The sequence below is a fragment of the Biomphalaria glabrata genome, chromosome 1, assembly GCF_947242115.1.
Source record: "Biomphalaria glabrata chromosome 1, xgBioGlab47.1, whole genome shotgun sequence".
NCBI classification, from domain to species: Eukaryota; Metazoa; Mollusca; class Gastropoda; family Planorbidae; genus Biomphalaria; species Biomphalaria glabrata.
In genome coordinates, this window is record NC_074711.1 from 31,119,114 (window position 1) to 31,140,213 (window position 21,100).

Genomic DNA, 21,100 nt, shown 5'->3' on the forward strand with positions numbered 1-21,100 from the left:
GTTTTGTTCACCTGACAGGTTTATGAATTAACTTGAGACTATTTCCTCAGATCATTTTATTATTAAAACATATAAAATGCATCATGTTTCACAAAACAAAATATTACAATTCAACATAATTTATCCACATATTCTGCAACATACATAATCGATACAAAAAAAAAAAATTGTTCAATATCACTTATAACCGCTAAGACAATTTTGCACTGTCATTCAAATTGTTCAATTTCAATAAGTCCATGCAACATTAACTCTCAAACTTTCCAAGTAAATCACTATCACGGAATAAGAAGTATTCCTGAAAAAAAAAAAAAAATTATAAATAAAAATGCTAAGGAAAAAGAAAGGTCAAACAATTTTTAAATAACAGGCTAGTGATGTAAAATTGTCTATTCTAATGCTTCTCAGTGTCCGACACACATGAGGGTAAAGTTGGAAGCATTTTTAAAAGCAAGAAAAATATAAACGTTTGGGAAGTTATGCACATCATTAAGACCAATTTGTTTCATTAGCCTAACACCTTATATACCATTGTGGAAATGATGTCAGCTATTTTGCACATGAGCATGAGCCATGAAGCTATAAAAGACAACCTGAAAAGATAATTTTATAAACTTCAGTAAATTGTGTCAGATATCTGGCAGCATTGGCTTAGTCACCTACAAAGAGGGCCCGAGTTTGAATCTTGACCCATGTTGAGTTTGCTTGGTCCAGATACTTCAACAGGCCAAAAGAAAAAAAAAAAAAAAAAAAAAAAGAGAGAGAGAGAGAACCAGCCAGAGTACACTGAGAATACTATTGCATGATATATATATATATATATATATATATATATATATATATATATATATATATATATATATATATATATATATATATATATATATATATATGCTTGATTTATAGTATTAATTGACACCATAATTATGAACAGTAGGGACATTTAAGGTAACACTGTTAAGATAATGTCTCTTCAATGTTAAAAACAACTTGAAATGCAAATGCTTTTAGTTTGTTAACATTATAGTTTTAAAAGTCATTTCCATTAAATGATCTTTCTTTTTTTTAACTGTACCAGGATTATTTATTGCTTTAGTCCAATCAATACTGAAAAAATGGTAACACATTCTTTTTTAAGCAAACTAACTGTAAATTGTACTAACAACACTCAAAAACATTTTAAATCTTACTTTTTCTTCCAAAATAACCTTAGTGCCTCCATATTCAGGCAGTAAAACTTTGTCTCCAACCTTTACACTAACTGGAACCACATTACCATTCTGTGAACATTAACAATTCATTCCAGTTAAAAATCAAGATACACCTTTGATACACCAAAAAAAAAAAAAAAAGTGTCAAAAGTCCCTACATTCTACATCAAATGCTACTTAAACAATGTTGGCCACAAGACATTGGTGCAGTGCCACAAGCAATCTTAGTTTCTTCTGTAAACAAGTGAAGGGGAATGGCATGATATATTATAAATTGATTTTCCTTATACAAAATGTGTCAATGTGTCATCCTAACTTCTAGCAAAAACAAAGACAAAGCAAAAAAAAAAAAAAAAAAAAAAAGACTAGAATAGATTTTTTTAGCTGGAGGTACTGAATTATGTAAGGAACATGAAATAGAATAAGAGACTGACTCACTGAAATATTTAGCCCACCCAAGAGATCACAATAGTATAAATAAACTCACATCTTTTTTGGCTCCTGAGCCAACTGCTACAACTGTAGCTTCAAGAACTTTGCCTTGTGACTTTTCAGGTAGCATGATACCTCCTTTTGTTTTAATCTCAGGCAGAAATCTTTCAACAAGCACTCTATCAAACATGGGTAAAAATCTCTTGAATGCTTGTGCCTGAAAAAAACAAACAAACAACAAAACATTTTAAACTTCTTCCAGCCATACTTACTATAGACACAGGGAGTTCATTAAATATGGACCAGACATGCCTACCCCTAAGACCCAGAATGTGGAACACTCAGGTTGAAAATGTGGAATTTTGGGCCCCAATGTGGAACATATGCGCATTTACGTTTGTCAGCCATACTGTACGCATTATAAATAAAACTTAAATTATATTACTTTATTAACAATACTAGTTTGCTTCTTATAAATTAGATGTAAATAGTATAATATAATTAAAAGTAAGAAAACCTTTAATTCATAATTATGTCCTTTGTTTGAAATCAATAGTTCTAGTTCTAACTCCTATTCTATGTGATTATTCTAGATCTACCGGTACTTGATTATCTATCCTTTTCTGGGCTCTACTCTAGTCACTCTAGAAGTTGTCTCTAGTGCTAGATCTAAAATAATTTAAGAGTGTCTACTAGTAGCACTAGTCTAGGACTAGACCTACATCTAATAAGTCCTCTAAGTCTAAGAACACAGATTATAATAATTATATTATAGATCTAAATATTTATGTCTAGATCTATGGCATGGACTTATTGAGAACTAAATTTATTACATATGATAATGATGCACAGAAATCTAGAGATCTATCATCCCAAAACCTCAAACAACCATTTAAAAAAAAAAAAAAAAAAGATTTATTAAATAAAAATTACACATGGTTACTATTCCATTTTTTTAAAATAAGAAATTCTTAGAGATGCTTTCATAATGTGTATCGGTACTCTCTGTGATGGAAATGTACATTCTTAGTTCCTATGTGTACCCTATCTCATAGATACTAGAGTCATTTGGGGTAATGTTTTATTCTTGTATTAACTGAACTTAAATCCTCCTCATAAACAGAGCTTGTAATATATAGGCCTATTTGTATGTTTAATTGACATTTGCTTACTAAATAATGCTTTTGGAAGGGGGTAAGGGGTGTGTGAAATAAGACTTATTTGTGGTTTTTTTTTTCAACTAGATCGTAATTCGCAGACTTTTCATGCTGTGTGCGAATTATCTTCTCTGACTCTACCGTAAATCTAGATCTAAGTCACTAAATTTGTGGACTTTTCACGGCTATGTGCTGATCATCTTCACTGACAATTTGATTTTGATTTTAGGCACAATTTAGGCCATGTCATGCCTGCAGTCCCTTAAGGATTGCTCTCTCTCTAAACAACAAGGGCCAGATTCTATACAGTCATATCATTAAAATCAAGGTCTATTCACAGTTAAAATAGTAAAGGTAGTAAAAATTTAATTATTTGGCTGTGTGCGAATTATCGTCACTAGATTCTAGTAATTTAGCGTATTTCTAGAGTAAGCCCTAATCTATACATTAGATGTATCGAGATAATTAAATTGACTTTAGAAAATACATGGAGCGTTCAGGTTATGTGCAAATTATCTCCACTAGATCTACATGATTTACGGACTTTCCATGCGAAGTCACTCTTTCTGTTACAAAAAGATTTTAGGTGAGGGAGGACTGGAGGGGTGTAGCCTACACATTAGGAAGGTTATTTATAGTCAATAGTCACAACACACTAAATCTAGCACTGCCTTCAAAAACAAATAATGCCAGATGAAATGCTTGCTTGATGTAAGCGAAAAAAATAAATAAAGGTTACCACAGTGATAAATAGCGAAAATAAACACCAGGTATCGAGAGGGAAAAAAACTCAAGGTCCAGTTTCAGAATTCAAGTTTTTTTTCGCCGGTTTTTACGAAATTCAAGGGGTTTTCCAGGTGGCTACGAACCCTGTAACAAACACAAGACTTAATCCAAGCACAGCCATTAGACCAACACACAACAGAAACAGTTCAGTGATGGCGCTTGTACTTGTAGGTATCTAAGCGTAGATGGGCGATAATGGAGCATGGGAAAATGATTAAGACCTGTCTGTCTTGACATAAAAAGAAAATGACATTGGTAACAAAAATTTTAAGATTATAACACTTTTAAAACACCATACTTGTGTTCGAGAGTTTAAGATTTAAGATGTTCGATTCATGAAGGAAGTGGGAAAAAAATGTTCGAAACTTTAAGCTCTTGTTTTGAAAGCATCTATTATTCTAGATTCTATTTGATACACTTTAACTTTAACATCAAATTTTAACTATGGCCCATGGCAATGGGTAGACTAGACTTAGTAATACAATAAAACAGACTAATTTTATAGAAAAATGGATGACTTTAGTGAACTTTAGTCCATACTACTAATAGTAATACTAGATTAATAATAATACATACACTGCGAATATACAGTAACAATGTCACATTAAATTGAAAATTTAAATTACCATACTATACTGATCATAGCCATAGACTATGATAGACTACATAGATCTAGACTAGTAGATTGACTAGTCGACCATAGATTATGAATATTATATGATAAATAGATCTAGATAAGTCTAGTCCTAGCTAGATTCTAGAGCTAGCATTCTACAATTTACAGGACATCAGACCAGTAGCCAGTACATATGATCGACATATATGATAATCATGACTACTTTTTATCATTACTGATTCTGAGACAACTGTTACATACTAACACTGAACACTAGTAGATCTAGATCTACTCTAGTACCTCTACACTACAGTAACAGTGAATCACGATCTAATAGACTATTAATAGTCACTAGACTAAATAAATAGATCTAGATTCTAGATCTAGTTAAAATAGAACTTAACTCAATAACTGTCTAACTCAGTAACTGTCTTAATTAACTTACCATTGTGTGTGATACAGATGTGTGAATTAATTAGATCTAATAATAATAACACAGCAAAATTGTGAAATTCTGAATTTATTTGTGCTAAATAGATTTAGATCTAACGTCCAGGCTTTTATTAGATATAGATCTAGTCTAGTACAAAAGCAATCAAGATGACGCCGTCTTGTAAATCTAGATGTCTAGATCTAATTCTAGTCTACAAACTTCTAGAATAGCCTGTGACCTTCGTTAGAGTTCGTGCACATGGTTTCTTAATCTTTATCTCTAACCTAAATTCGGGGATATATCATTATTTTAAAAAGTAGTAAAAGTTTGTAAAAAATATAAATAAATGATACAATAATAAATACAATTAATAAATATCATTAAATCATTAAATGTAGTTTATCATTAAAATAACTCTTTTTTAAAAATAATTATTGATTAAAAATGTAAGAACTAAATATTATTAACTTAATGCTCCCTATTGATATCTGGGCTGATGACATCGTTTTTCAAGGACTGCATCAGTTTGCTTCTAGAAGCGGCGTGGTCAAAACTGTTTAACTTGACAAACTTTTCTGAGGTATCTTAGATATTTACTAGATCTAGTTTAGTTAAGATCTTAACTAGAGAAACTTAATTGTGCTTTTATTAACGAAGTGCATAATCTAGACTACATAGTCTAGTATCGACTAAGTGTATGATTGAATATGAAAAAAACTGTTATGAGAGATGACTCGTCGATCTCTAGGGGGGGGGGGGGGTCTAGTAGAAGGACTAGCACGTGGATCTCTTAAACTAAAACTTAGAATCTAATAGATCTAATAGTACATCTATTCTAGATCTAATATTTATATAGTATAGTCCTCCTTGAAAAATTGTTTGCTGTGGGCAGTGTGGGAGACACTGCCATGCCTACACTACATCTGACAGATTTTATTTTTAACTATTACTATGCCATGGGCATGGGTAGTGAAACATTTTTCAAGTCTAACCATTCTACACTGTGACTAGTCATTATAAAGATAATTCAAATAGATCTACCAAAAAATGGCATCTTGGCGTAACGTAAGAATGTTTGATATGGCTGCTTTTACTAATAAAACCACTGGGCAAATAATTATTTGGGCTTAATGCAGATATTTCTTACATTCTACTTTTTCAACAAACATGATCATGAAGTATGATGAAGCGTCCATAAATATTAGAATGACAGACATAGAGTAGGTAGTTCGATATCCGCGTATAAACACCGGAAGTAGTATTACATTTTTTCATACACAAACTGCATAGGTCCAAAATTATGGTATTTTGAATTTCATAGTAAAATTAAATTTTGCTAATTTTTTGTACGAAATTTGTGCTCATTGTGACCTGGAATGTTTATATTTTTAAAAGGCATGTTCCGATTATTCCAGTGTTGGTTTGTTTTTATTTGGTTGAAGATCAAACGACTGCACATTTTGTTTTTATGTTTGTCAATTGAATTAATCTGGGAGCCAAACTTCTAAAAAAAAAGAGGCATTTAGGCATTTTCTTAAAAATGCTTAATTGATAAGTTAGAACCGTATTTACGACCTAATTTAATTAAAAAAACGACTTACAGTGAAGTACTCTCGATTCACTCAAATTTGTGACCAATTATCGATAGTTGACATTTTTAGCACTGAACACTATATTTTAAGACAAGAGTTGGCAGAAAAAAAAATATCCATGAAAAAAGAGATTTGTTAGAACATATATACAGCCATCACTGACAGTACATATTTAAATCCATCTCAATCGGCCCCCTATTTATAACCATCTATGATTAATTTCTTTTTAAAAGCATTTGATTTATCTACATATAAAATTATTTTTTTCATATGGTTAAATATTTTTTTAATTATTCCAATTCAATATGATTTGATTTAATCTATTAAGGTAGTTGTGTAAAAGTTTTTTTGTAATTAAAAATATTATATAGCTATTATATTAATATATATATATATATAAGAAATAAATTTTGAATTAAATTTGTTTTTCACATTTAGTTGGATTTGTGATTTGTTGATTTGAGGCACATCGGCACAATTTAGGCCATGTCGTGCCTGCAGTCCCTTAAGGACTACTCTCTCTCTAAACAGCAAGGGCCAGATTCTATACAGTAATATAATTAAAATTAAGGTCTATTCACAGTTAAAATAGTAAAGGTAGTAAAAATTTACATTTAGTTGGAACATCAAGGACACATTCCACACCATTAAAAAATGCTAGATGCACCAGAGTTTCTATTTAACTATTTGATTAATGCTTTTGGTTGTCCTGTAATAAATTATCAAACCATGATTAGTAAACTCCACTTAATTTTTAAATCAAACTATACCTCAGTCTACACTGGACATATTAATGAGACAGTTTCTCATTAATAAGGGATTTATCAGACCCATCAGTGGGTATAAAAAAAATGCTTGGGTTGAAAGAATCTTAGGTTTCTTAATTTTTTATCATGAAAAGCACCAATTGCTAAAAAGGCTATTTTTAGATAAGACAAAAGTCAAGGACAACAACGCTTGCATTATCTTTGCACTAAAAAAGAGATGAGCAAGAGACACGTTTTCTTTTTGTTTACCAAGAAAAAGATGTGGGGAAATTATTATGGATTAATTGAGAGAGGACAGATGAGCAAGAAATGAAATGACAAATGAAATAAAAGCTGCTTTGAAAGACATTGGTGTGCATATTCTTTAACACATGTTTTGATCATAGAAAATATATTGTTTACAAAATCAAATAATCTAAGAATCTATTAGATTCACAATATCCCATTGGAAAAATTATGAAAATAAGGATGATGCTGAGATTATACTTGTTCTTTCATTATGATAGTATTTTACATTTCCTTAAGTGTTTTTTAATTTTATTTGATTGATTTGCTGATGTGTAAGTGATAATTGTAAGTATGCGATTTTATTTAAAAAAAAAACATTTTTTGTAATAAAAAAATCTATTTTGATGAATAATCAACCCATAAAATAGAGTATCTATACATTTTTTTGTATATAAAATTATGTATTAGGCATTAATATTTAGAATGCATGATACCAATTATGTTCTTCATTAACCTGTTGCAGATTTGATAAAGATGTAAAAAATTTTACTTCATGCATCATAAATTACTTAAAATCAAAGTTTTACCTTTCAATTTTTTAAATAATATCTCCCCTTCCACTTGTCATACAATGATAAATTTAGTATGGTTGGAAATATTTTTTCAAGCCCTTTTCAACCATATAGGTTTTATTAGTATATTCTGTCTGAGTTTGAATTTTTTATCCAACTACCTACATAGAGTTGAAGTTCGAGCGCATTAAGCCAGCTGGCAGCAATTTTCAAGTTTGGATTTTTATAGCACCGTAACGGTCTGACCTATGAAAAAACTGATGGTATCTCTGAATTTCTTGTCTTTTTTTCTATAAAAATAGATTGGATTTAATGTATCACTAGGCTTAGCTAAAATTAAATATGAAGTCAAAGAGGTGTAGGGTAAGTATCGCCAAGCGTACTTTTCCTCGAGCAGATTTTTCCCCAGTTAGTAAGCTCGATCAGGTTGATGGAAGGTTCGAACAGATCAAAGAAAATATATCTAAAAACATGTTTTAATATTTAATTTTTGCTATAAAGTCATTTTCTTTCTACTCCAGCGCAAGAACACCATCCATTGCACCATTTCCCACCCTCCACAACTTCAAGTCTCTTTGAGCTGATGAGCCATCAGACTTAAAAATAGCCCTAAGCCCATTACCCATTTCCTTCACTACCGGGTAGTAAAAAAGAATAATTCCACACCTCCTGAGTTTGACCTCACCATGAACTTAGTCTTTACAAGGAAAAGGAAATAGGATGTGTCGGAAGTGAAGAAAAAAGGTGCATGCACAGTAGCAATATAGTAGTAATTTGGTAAACATTCAAATAAAAAAGTTATAGCAATAAAAAGTGAAGTGTTCGAACCTCTTGTTAAATTGGGACTGCTCGAACTTCGCACTTACTCTAGAACTAGCCATCAGTAATACTAGAGTGTAGACTCTAGATCTAGTAATAGGAAATATAATACAGATGGTCTATATTCAGAAATAATGAATATTGAACTTTAAAAATACATTTTCAATAATGTTTTCCACCGTATGCATTTGTTGCTACTCTGAAAGAAAGTTTGATTTTCATTCAGTATGGTACTAAAATGCTATAATAATTTTGCAGGACACTTTCCAGACTAAATTATACTATTTTTTCTGGCATTCATCTTGCAACATTTGTCAAGTTATCAATCTGATTTGATATGTTACCATATAATCTAAACATTGTTTCAATTTGTTTTTTAAATTGGCATACCAGCATAGTAAGATTAAGGTATGTCATACTGCTAGATTACTTCTGATTTAGTCAACATTTTCTTATTGGTTACTCAAGTCGTTTTTGGTTTCATTTTAAGTATATTCACTTCTTCAGCCATTTGGCCCTTGTTGTTTAGAGAGAGAGAGAGAGAGTGGTCCTTGAGGGACTGCGGGCACGACATGGCCTAGATTGTGCCGATGTGCCTAAAATCAAATCATTCATCCATTTTACTTAAAAAGAATTTATCAATAGAAAATCAATCGTAATGCATACATTTCCTCAGCTGTGCTGGTTAAGGGGGTACCCACTTTTGCATTTCAGGTTCATCACTGCCACTGGGACACCATTAATGATTGTTGAAGTACAACTAACTGTTAATTTGTTTGCTTTTTTAGCATAATTTGAATATTTCTATTGTATTGAGCAACTAGATAGAGATATTGAAGTTCTAGAGCACTAAAGTTATGTTTGCGCTCAGTTTAAAAAACACTAACACTACTGGTAAAAGTTTTTAAAGATTATTTATTAGAGAATAGAATATGTGCTATACTTTCATTATAGCCTAAATATATTAGGCTATTACAAGTCAGTAAATACATTTTTCAATTATTTTTTTATTGATTCACAAAATAGTTTTCTATAACCACAAATGTATAGATATCTATTTGTAGGCCTTTTTCTGTGTGTTCAGCAATCCTTTAAAAATATTGTAGACATAAGCATGGATGCTAGATCGCCGGCTATAGCCGGCATGCCGGCAAAATCGAAGTTTAAAAAAAAAGCTTGCCGGCAAACGCCAGTCCGACTGATTGCCGATTCAGTATCGGACTTTTTTTTTTTTTTTTTTCACATTCACGTTTTGTACTTTCAAACTAAAACTTAATAAGTCGAATTCAAAGAAAGACAGGAAGTTACATTTCTTAAGTTACAGCGCATGCGCTATTTCCGAACTTTCGCTTTGTATCAAAAACGTAAACAAAAGTTAGAAACAAATCCGTATGGCCCCGGCCTGAGACGCCTAAGTTAGATCTAGCAAGTAGATCTATTTATCTAGATCTAATTCTAATAAGTTTGATCTGCCGGCATAAAAATTGAAACCAGACCTAAAGGCTAGATCTAGTCTAGAGATCTAGATTCTAGATCTATTTCTACATTTTAAAATGATCTTAGAAGTTGAACGTATTTACCCGAAAATGCGAAATTACCGTACCGGATCATCACCGTATTAATAATGATAGTAACGATAGTTATAAAACTTATATAATAATATAGATCTAGTCAATTCTAGTCTTGCCTTTTTTAAAATAAGTTTTTTATTATTAGATCTAGTCCTCGAATCTAGATTTAATTATATCCAGGCCCAGGGACTAGACCTAGTCAGGCTAGATCTAGATAATTGGAATAATTATTCCAATTATCTAGAATCTTACAGTTACAATCTACCACTAGCCTGACTAGGTCTAGTCCCTGGGCAGAAGAAGCATAGATCAAAAGTAGATCGTATCTATTAGTATTATTTTATAATCTATTATTAGATATAATATTCTACTAGTAAAGTCTAGATCTAATTAAATCTAGATTCTAGATCTAATAATAAAAAAACTTATTTAAAAAAGGCAAGACTCTAGTCTAGATTTAGATTTTAGATCTAGTAATCTAGTAGATGATTCTAGCTAGGGCTAGTAGGGGCAGGGCTCACTTCTATGATCTAGCATTACTAGATTAGTGTATATAGATCTAACTTCAAGATCTGAAACTAAATCTAGAGTATATAATTTGGATTTAGGTCTAGTCTATACCTAAATCTAGAGAAAATCTAATATCTAGTTAAATAGTAGCTCTAGTGACACTCTATTCCTAGACAAGTTAAAGTCTAGACTTAGACTCAGAGAATATTGTATGTCTAGATCTGTAATACTTAATTAACTTAATACTTACTAGTTTCTTTATTAGACCTAGATATAGATAGATGTAAATTGATGGATCTACTTTGTTACTATTATCATAGAATTAAAATAACATCTTGACTAGATCTAGATATCTAGTATAAAAATCAGTCTAAGACTAAGTAATCTAAGCTACTATTAGTTAGAAGATCCAGTTAACTAGTTCTATATTTGGTAAGTAGGTAGGCCTATCTATGTGCATATTATATATTAAAAAAAAATGAAATGTTTAAACATACATGTAGATTATAGTAATTTAAGTAAAAGCTTAGAATTTATAGTTTGTATTTAAAGACATATATATATATATATATATATATATATATATATATATATATATATATATATATATATATATATATATATATATATATCGGTAAATGTTTTATTTATGTCGAGAAGTATAAGAGGCATCATGCTTGCAGGTTTTTTGGGATTGCCGACCCCCCCTTGCAGGCAAAACGGGGTTCTGTTGCTTGCATCCATGCATAAGTGCCTTAAACAGGACTTTATCATAGACTAAAAGGTACATCTTTCTGACTTTCAATGCACCAAGAACTATTTAGTAGATTTACATATAAATTCAAATAGAGTAGATTTAAATTACACTAGCCCTAGATTTAGATCAAGGCTTGTTCAGTGTCCCGTGAGGCACCACAAACATGCAGCAAATAGACCTAGTGACATGTATAGCACAGGGACCAAAATTGTGCAAGATGCATGTTTTTTTTTTTTTTAATAATTTTGTACAGCACGCCACACTACTTGTATAATTTCAGTCTTGTTTGCTCTGTGGACCATATAAATTTGAGATATGATCCTTAAAAAATGATTCACTAGTTTTAAGAAATTGTGCCTCTGTGGCTTTTATGCTATGTGGTCATAAATTTCAAGAAACCAGACTGAACTGCATCATGGCCATTGTCATCACTGTTGTACCAGATGTAGCTACCTTTAAAGACTATCGCATTGTATTCACTAGACATGAATATGTCTATGATTCTTAAATAGATTTTGACTTGATCTGTATTTCATACTTGCATTTGTCTACTCTGAAAGGAGTTAAATCTTTTCTCAGAATGTTTTAAATGCAATATTAACTTGCAAGACACTTTCCAGACTAATATACAATTTTTCTGGCATTCTACTTGCAACATGGTTAAAGCAATAAGTATTTTCAGTATTTTAACTAGGATACTTTATATTATAAAGTTAACTTATTCTTTTGTACTATTTCTTTATACAGGTGTTAAATTGTGATAATGTTGAGGGTGGCCAGTGTGTTCCGTTCATCAGCTACAAGGCAATTGGTTCCTATGCTTTGTCGGCATTATGCCAAGGATATTAAATTTGGATCTGATGCTAGAGCACTTATGCTGCAAGGTGTAGATCTTCTTGCTGATGCTGTTGCAGTAACAATGGGCCCAAAGGTTTTTTCTCATTTCTTTTGTAAAAGGACATGCCCTATCTGTCTGGTGTCTGCTGCAATGAAACTTGGAACAGACACCTGATTTGATATATTCAAAATGATTTTTTTCTTCCCTCAAAACAATCTAGCTACACGACTAGCAATAGTGCTCCTAAATCTTAATCTATTGATTAGATCCCTTTTATTAATGCATCAACTATACCTCTACATTTCTGTGTAATAGACTTGTAGAATGTCACTGGTGCTAGAGAAAAGTCCTAAATGATTTTTATGCTTCAAAGTGGAAATTTGGAGTAATCTTAAGGAAACATTTAAGTTAATTTTTTTTATAATTAGTAATACATTTTAAAAACATTTTAGTAGCGGATATTGAATATTTTTTTAATGAGATTCAATTAAATACTTGAAACGATTAAATTGCCTTATTAAATCCGTTGCTACGTTTTAAAAATGCTTGTTAAAAACGTGTACATACCTTTTTATTTTAATCTCACAAAATCAGTATTAATAAAGCATATGATAGGAATATTAGTATCAATTTACATTTCATGCATCTTTGAGCATATATTGGTATATTTTGTTATAACTGGCAAAATATGAGTGTAGTTGATATTTCTGCATTTGTTCTATTTATGTTAGGGTCGAAATGTGATTTTGGAACAAAGCTGGGGTAGTCCTAAAATTACAAAAGATGGTGTCACTGTTGCAAAAGGCATTGATCTTAAGGACAAATTTCAAAACATTGGTGCCAAACTGGTGCAAGATGTGGCTAACAATACAAATGAAGAAGCTGGAGATGGAACGACTTCTGCCACAGTTCTTGCAAGATCAATAGCAAAGGAAGGTTTTGAAAGAATTAGCAGGGGAGCTAATCCTGTTGAAATTAGAAGAGGTATTACATTTAATTTTAAGTTGTAAGGAAATTTAGTATTATGTTCTTTCATAATTAAAATGAAATACAAAATGATATACATCTTTACTCCCAGGCGTAATGTTGGCGGTTGATGCTGTTGTTGAACATTTGAAAAAAATGTCTCGCCAAGTTACAACTCCAGAAGAAATAGCTCAGGTATTTAACCCTTTAATCACTATTCAGTTGGTCCTACCAATGACTGTCTTATTCCTAACAAAAGGAGCACAACTTTTTTTTTTGTCAACACACATTCTCACCAAAAAAGAAAGGTATAGAAGCAAAAATAAAATTTGACAGATATAGACAAATTAGTTTGGTAAAATAAAAATCAAAAGTACATCAGAACAAATTTTTCTATAGGAGCACTTTATGAATGACTTGGGATATAGTCAGTGTTTTATGGAATTTTACAAAACATTCTTCTCCAATCTTGTTTTGCTGAGATTAAAAGTTTTATGTGCTGTTTTCCCAACTGTATGTTCTTTATACACCAATGGCAGGCCTTCTGAGTCTCATTCCAATTCCTTGAGTTTATTGTTAATCACTCTTCTTTCTTTTGCAAACAATGTTTCCTTATAGAAGGGCTGTACTTATTTCAAGACAAAATTTCAAATGTCCTAATGAAGTCTTTAAGGGCATGTGGGAGGTAGTAAAAATTGTCCAGATGTTGACTGCAGTCTGGAGATGATAGTTAAAAATGTTTATCTCCACCATTTGATACATTTCCTTCCTACTGGATAGTAGGATGAGAGCTGATTAAATCTGATCACAATGTCCAGTTCCATGAAGCATAAGATACTTAACTTTACCCATGTGTATGTATATATATATATATTGTTACGAATCTCACTATCCAGGCTCTTTTCAAACTGCACCATACACCACCAACTTAAAGAACTTGACAACTCAGGGCTCCAGAGTAACGTAACACTTTAATAGTTACATAAATAACAGCCAATACTGTACAATTGGCAACACGTACACTGTACAAATATCTCTCAGATAACACTGTACCGCCGTATCAACTCTTGCACTGGCCTCTCCGTCTCGTTCCGGGCTTGCACTGGGTTCAACAGTTCAAGACTGACTTCACACACTGGGCTTGTTGTGTCGGACTCGATCACAGACCAATATCAAATCAACCAGTCGTCTCAACTGTACTTTACAGTACTCCGTACAGAACCACACCGTTGAACTGTGCTGTAGTCGACTGTGTTCTGAACCCCTGCCGTGAACCGTCTTGACTGGACACCTCCGCTCTTTATATAGGGTCCCCACTGGCCTTCTAGAGTCGGACGGAACATCGCTTGACGTTTCTAGCTTCATCACATGACTACATCCCTCGTGACGCCCCTGAGCTCTGTTCACGCCGGCGATCCTTCCCGAACCGTCCTGTTGACTTGTCTAGCGCTGGCCTGTGGCGATTTGTGTCGGCTGACTACACTCACACCACTATGCCCATCTGTGCCACCACCAGGTTTATAACAATATATATATATATATTAGAATTCAACAAATATCATGTAGTCTATGCATCTGTTGTGCACCAGACCTTGAGGCCCCAGGGATTAGGTTCTCTTATGATGTACTGTTTCACCACTATAAGACTCAAACGGCTCTAATGGAATGTAGATGTCACTTTCTGTTATTTTCAGGTTCTAGATCTATAACCTGTGTATTTTCTACATAATCATATCCAATATTATCTCTAAAACTTGCTTAAAATATTTTACATTTTTGCACCGATGTTTAATATTGAATTACTTTTTATCAAGGTTGCCACTATATCTGCTAATGGGGATAAATCTATAGGAGAACTCATATCAAGTGCCATGAAGAAAGTTGGAAGGGATGGAGTCATAACTGTTAAGGTGGGTATATTGCCACCTAAATTTAAAAACATTTAAAAAAAAAATAAGTTTGGAAAGTAATTTTTTTTTTTTTTTTTTTTAATCAAACAGGATGGTAAAACACTTAAAGATGAACTGGAGACAATAGAAGGAATGAAGTTTGATAGAGGATATATTTCTCCATACTTCATGAACACAGCTAAAGGTGTTTATAACATCTAGTGTTTTATAATTTTTCATATTTTATCTGATATATTTTTTTTAAACTTTTGATATTATCTTTCAAACAGGTGCAAAGTGTGAGTTTCAAGATGCTCTTGTACTGTTGAGTGAGAAAAAAATTTCCAGCATACAATCCATTATTCCAGCTTTAGAATTAGCAAATCAGGCCAGGAAGCCCCTTCTCATTGTTGCTGAAGATGTTGATGGAGAGGCTTTAAGTACTTTAGTTTTAAATAGGTAAAATACATTCTACTGTGTTAGGAAAATAATGATGAGACATTGGACTAGAGTCACTGAAATTTAGTGATGTATCTATCATGTGTCTTCTGAATATTTTCCACCCTATTTAATTATTAATCTAAGTCCAAATTTTCGCTTGTTGGCAAAACATAGACACCTAAAAGTTTACGTGGCTAACATTATGATAATAAAAGGAACATTAAAAATCTTTTACATTACCTACATAAAAGTTTTCTCCCTTATAATTAGAATTTCCTGCAAGTATTAGTCCATATAGAAGTTAAAGGTGGGGGAAAAAATTAAGCTTTGTCTTTCCTCAAGCTCTTTGGTAAACTTCATTTCAATACATAATCTAAATGTTATTGATGTAGATCTAATTTATCAACACTTGATATTGTACATTTCTTAGATTGTTGGTGGCTGCTCTAAGGAAAAGACTGGTATCTAAAATCTTTAAGCACTATTGTACCAGAATATATTTTTTACATTTTTCTATTCAAGTCCCTCCTTCATCGAACCTGAACCCAGCAGCAACCTGGACAGCAGATCTCAAATAACAGCTTAAAAGATTTTCCTATTAATTTAACAGTTGATGTATATCGCTGAGAAAAAAAGGGGGAACCTCTATTTTGTTATTTTTTAAAGTAAAAAAATAATAAATCTTAATATGGCTTAGCTAGACTTGGAAAAAGAAGAAACATGACGTAGTCAGCCTTAGTGTACCGAAATTTACGATAACATGGTAAATGTATAGTTTCTTCAATTTTATTGAAAGAATAGCTAAGCTATGAGTTTTTTTTTTTTTATTTTTTTTTTTACGGAAAATCTAGTACAGATTACATCAATGTGTCGACTAGATCTTTAAGAGATCTAAAACAGAGGTCTAGAACTAGTATTATATCCAGATGTTTAATGCTTAAGTACGTAGTCCTGGTTGCTCCATTGTTAAATGCACACTTTCGCACATCTGTCAAAATCATGAGTTGGATACCTGGTTTTAACCAAATATTTTTTTTTTAAATTTTAAGTTCCATAATAGAGGTTTTGTCTTTTTAAAAATGTTTTTCTTGTTAATTTGATTGCATAAAATCTATGAGTGCATGGCATAGGAAAAAATGTAGTGATGAGACATTGGACTAGAGTCACTGAGCTTTTGTGATGTATCTAAATTGTTTTCTGAACATTTTTTCTGTTGTACTGCTACTCAAAATTACTTAGCCCTATAGATAGAAGTAATATAATAAAATTGAACTATCCTTGTTTTCTTTTCAAATTTTTTTTTCGCCAATATTTACAGAATAAAAGTAGGTTTGCAAGTTTGTGCTGTTAAAGCTCCAGGATTTGGTGATAATAGAAAAAATACATTAATAGATATGGCTATTGCCACTGGTGGAGTGGTAAGTAATTTGTGCTGTAAAACATGATAAACAACTAAATTTCTATTACATTTTTTGTAGCATTCTTGTATAAAGTTTCACAAATTCCTTGCTGTATTAAAAAAAAAAATATTTACACTTAGTATAGTTATAAATAGTAGCTTTAACTCTTATCTACACCTTGCAAAAAAAAAAAAAAAGCCTCGTATTTAAAGAAAAACTATCAAATTCAAATTATTATTCATAAAATAATATGCGTTAAGCTTGTTTTTTTTAAATAGATCTTCTACAATCATGTTTGATTTATGAAGTGTACAACTACCATATGTGTTTATATATGTAAATATATATTTATATATGTATATATACATAATTTATAATTTTATATGGACACACATAGAAAACACATTTCATTTTCAGGTATTTGGTGATGAAGGTAACTTGTATAAATTAGAGGATATTCAAATGCAAGATTTTGGTAATGTTGGTGAAGTAACAGTGACCAAAGATGATACATTATTAATGAAAGTAAGTATTGTTGCAAGTCAAAATTAAGCACATTACCGGATTGGTTTATGTCTTATGGCATTGTACCTAACAAAAATGTGCAAAAGAAATAGCTGTAATGGAAAATGTTGTTTCCATACAGCTAACATTTTTATGCATGTTTACTATTTAAAAAATGTGCCATCAACATTATTCATTGTCATAGCCTTTCAGTTTTTTAGTATCTAATTTATAGGGTGTTTGTTAAAGTTTATGAATATACTAAATAGTAAGTGAGTACTGTTAGGTATTTCTTTTTATATAACTTTGATTTTGTATGTCTAATAGGGAAAAGGAAACAAAGCTGATATTGAAAAGCGCATTGCCCAAATTAAAGATGAAATTGAAATTAGCACATCAGAATATGAAAAAGAAAAATTTGGTGAACGTTTGGCTAAATTATCAAATGGTGTTGCTGTATTAAAGGTAAACTTGTTTTATTGTAAAATTTTTAAACTTGCATGTATATAATTACACTTTAAATCTTACTAATTAAGTATAACTTTAATAGATAGGTGGGACAAGTGAGGTTGAAGTGAATGAAAAGAAAGACAGAATTAATGATGCTTTAAATGCAACTAGAGCAGCTGTTGAGGAAGGTATTGTTCCAGGTGGTGGCACTGCTTTACTACGATGCATTTCAGTTTTGGACAGTGTTAAGACAGAAAATGAGGATCAGATTACTGGTGAGTTTATACGTGATCAATTTAAAATAAGCATCTACTCTTCCATTTAGTACATAAATGACTAAATGGCTGTCAAATGATGCTAAATTATAAAAGTGTATATTGCTACCATTTTATTTTGTTAAGATGGTATTTAATTATACTTACATTCCATTGTTTAAAATGTCTTTGTGACAATCTGATGGAATCTTTAATTGCTTTCATATAGTTATATATAATATTTCAGTATTAGCTTTTTTTTTTCTTTTTTTTTTTTTTTGTATAAGTTACAATATTTAAGTGACACATAATACTTTACTAATTTTTGAAAGTTACAATATGTAAGTGATGTCATGTCCTCTTCTAATCTTCTATTAAGGGCCTTTTAATATAAAACATAGTGAGATCAGTCTGTAAGCTATATTTACGCAAAAACATTTCAAATTTGTCTCCTAATGTGATTCTTTTCTACTTGTGTCTGATTGGTCAAAATTCTCCAGGTTGTTTTACATTGCCATGTTGACTCTAGTGTGACCAAAAAGGACCACAGCAAGATGTCTTGCCTAATTAAATTTATGTTTTTGTTGGTGTACCTGTTGATTTTATTTTGTATTAAAAAGCTTTTTAGCCTGCTCACACTAAGTTGTTTTTTTTTTAAGCTTTTTTAGTTTTTTAAGTCTCATTTCAGCCTAAACTTGAAAATAAAAAGGATGTTACTCAGTCATGGAATATTTTTTATTCTACAGGAGTGAACATAATAAGAAAAGCTCTTCGTGTTCCTGCATTAACCATAGCCCAAAATGCTGGTGTAGATGCACATGTAGTAGTTGAAAAAGTCCTGAATTCCAGCGGTGATATTGGTTATGATGCATTAAATAATGAATATGTAAATCTCATTGAGCAAGGAATAATAGATCCAACCAAAGTACGTTTTTTTTTCTCTGTTTTACAAATTTAATTAGTCGTACACTTACACTCCTATTTCTTGGGTTGAACTGCCCAGTGAAATACTTTTAAAAGTGTTAGAGAAATGACAAGTTACCTTTTACATGCCCATTACATGTGGTGGTCATGACAGAAAGACTTGATACATTTTTTAGGTCATCAAAATTTATCTGTATTTTTTGTAAAATTTTGTGCTATACAATCAAAACAAAGGTTTTGACAATTGTTTTTACTTATAACTTTTAAACATTTTGTGAAAGTATTCAATCATACAAGTGGCCTTTCCTTTCTTCTGCAAATGGTTTAACAAATTTCTCCCAATTTATACCTATCTTGTCTGAGTTTGTGAACATTCTGGAATATCTGATTTGAAACATTTTCCTAAAAGCCTGGGAAAGGTCTGGAATTTAATTGTGTACATTCATATCATGTTTTAATGGTCTTAGGAAGGGGAAGTAAGATTTCTTTCCTGCAATTGAGTAGTGAAATTATTATATCCTTGAAACATCATCTAATAGCGTGTACATATAATATCCATAATTGTAAAAGATCTAAATTAGCACTATTAGATTTCTTCATTTTTTTTAGATATGCTGATCTGCACTAGTTTTCTGTTTGTGCATAATCTGGTAAAACAAAAAGTCAATATATACACTTAAACTCCTATTTCTTGGGTTGACATGCCCAGTGAAATACTTTTAAAAGTGTTAAAGAAATGACAAGTTACCTTTTACATGCCCATTACATGTGGTGGTCATGACAGAAAGACTTGATACATTGCCACCCATTTTATTGTTGTCTTCTTGTCAGTGCAACCCAGATTGCTTTCATTTTGTTCTTTTTACATTTAGGTTGTGAGAACAGCACTTGTTGATGCTGCAGGAGTAGCTTCACTATTGACAACAGCTGAAGCAGTTGTGGTTGATCTGCCAAAAGAGGAGAAAGAAGCTGGCATGGGAGGCATGGGAATGGGAGGTATGGGTGGAATGGGAGGCATGATGTAAAGTGACCGGATTCCAGAAATTGTTACACTGTGAAACAAAGAAAATATTTTTTAGAAAACAAAAATATTTTTTGTTTTTGAAAGATACAAAACAATTAGTACTGTGTTCAGTAAAGATCTTGAGGCTATATTTGTGGACATGTAAAATATTTCAGCTTAGAAGAGCCAACAAAACATTTTTTGTGGCACACATTCTGTAAGCTCTAAACACATGTCCCCCAGCTAAACAGATCAATTTGAAATGCAATAAATGTTGTTTTAATTCTGCCGTGATATTGTATAGATTTAAATAACATTTATTATGTAATTTTCTCTCCATATTTGTTATATATGTTAATGTACATTTGGTTGCACAAGTTAGTGGCGTGAGAATATCTCATTGTTAAGAATGGTTATTAGATTCTCATTATCACCAGATCATTCTTGAATGTAACGGAGATGTTTGATTGCTTTAGCAGAGAAACTTTTTTTGTATGTGATGAAAGAGAATAAATTTTTTATACTTTGAAACTTTTTTTTTGTTTTATATATGTAATTGTATTTTTTTACATACTAGAGGTGACATAGTGATTCCTCTAACATTGTTATCAAACTGACTTCCAATTAGCATATTTAGCTGATTCATTTGATTATGTGAGTAATACAATTATTTTTTTACTTGAGATTTTAAGTACCAGTATACCAATTAATAACATAATGTAGTTATACTTCAATTGTTATTTAAGTATTGAAAATATATATGGGAACTTTCTTATAGAAAGAGCTGTTGCACTTTTTGTGCATAAGAAATCTTTTTGAATGGCATTCTTTTTTTCTTTTTTTTTTTTAAATTTATATTAAGTGAAATTTCTTAATTTCAAATTATTTTGTATCATGGCATTAATTTTCAAGATTTAGAGAAAACTATATTTGTGCTATTGGAATTATAAGGGCAACATTCATGCCTACTGGTATAGGGA

At 31.3% G+C, this 21,100-nt stretch overlaps 2 protein-coding genes across 2 annotated transcripts; one reads left to right on the top strand and one right to left on the bottom strand.

Moving 5' to 3' along the window:
• Positions 1–41: 41 nt before the first annotated feature.
• On the bottom strand, positions 42–4,906 carry LOC106051569 (10 kDa heat shock protein, mitochondrial-like). Its single transcript, XM_056032328.1, has 4 exons — positions 4,648–4,906; positions 1,699–1,860; positions 1,191–1,280; positions 42–298 (listed from the first exon to the last, which is right to left on the bottom strand). Exons 1-4 carry the CDS (start codon positions 4,648–4,650, stop codon positions 248–250), a joined length of 306 nt encoding a protein of 101 aa, XP_055888303.1. The 5' UTR covers positions 4,651–4,906; the 3' UTR covers positions 42–247.
• A 256-nt stretch (positions 4,907–5,162) lies between these two features.
• Positions 5,163–20,651, top strand: LOC106051568 (60 kDa heat shock protein, mitochondrial-like). The gene is given in 13 exon segments (NM_001311307.1): positions 5,163–5,215; positions 12,199–12,382; positions 13,021–13,273; positions 13,368–13,450; positions 15,070–15,165; positions 15,256–15,349; positions 15,435–15,603; positions 16,904–17,003; positions 17,403–17,510; positions 17,817–17,954; positions 18,040–18,214; positions 18,940–19,118; positions 19,990–20,651. Coding segments are annotated over 12 exon segments (1,716 nt in total). The 5' UTR covers positions 5,163–5,215; positions 12,199–12,214; the 3' UTR covers positions 20,143–20,651.
• The last annotated feature ends 449 nt before the right edge of the window (positions 20,652–21,100 follow it).

Coding starts and splice junctions, on each gene's coding strand:
- LOC106051569 (XM_056032328.1), bottom strand. Junction 1,281..1,698: donor GCTCAGGAGCCAAAAAAGAT/GTGAGTTTATTT, acceptor TAATGTTCACAG/AATGGTAATGTGGTTCCAGT. Junction 299..1,190: donor AGGTTATTTTGGAAGAAAAA/GTAAGATTTAAA, acceptor TTTTTTTTTCAG/GAATACTTCTTATTCCGTGA.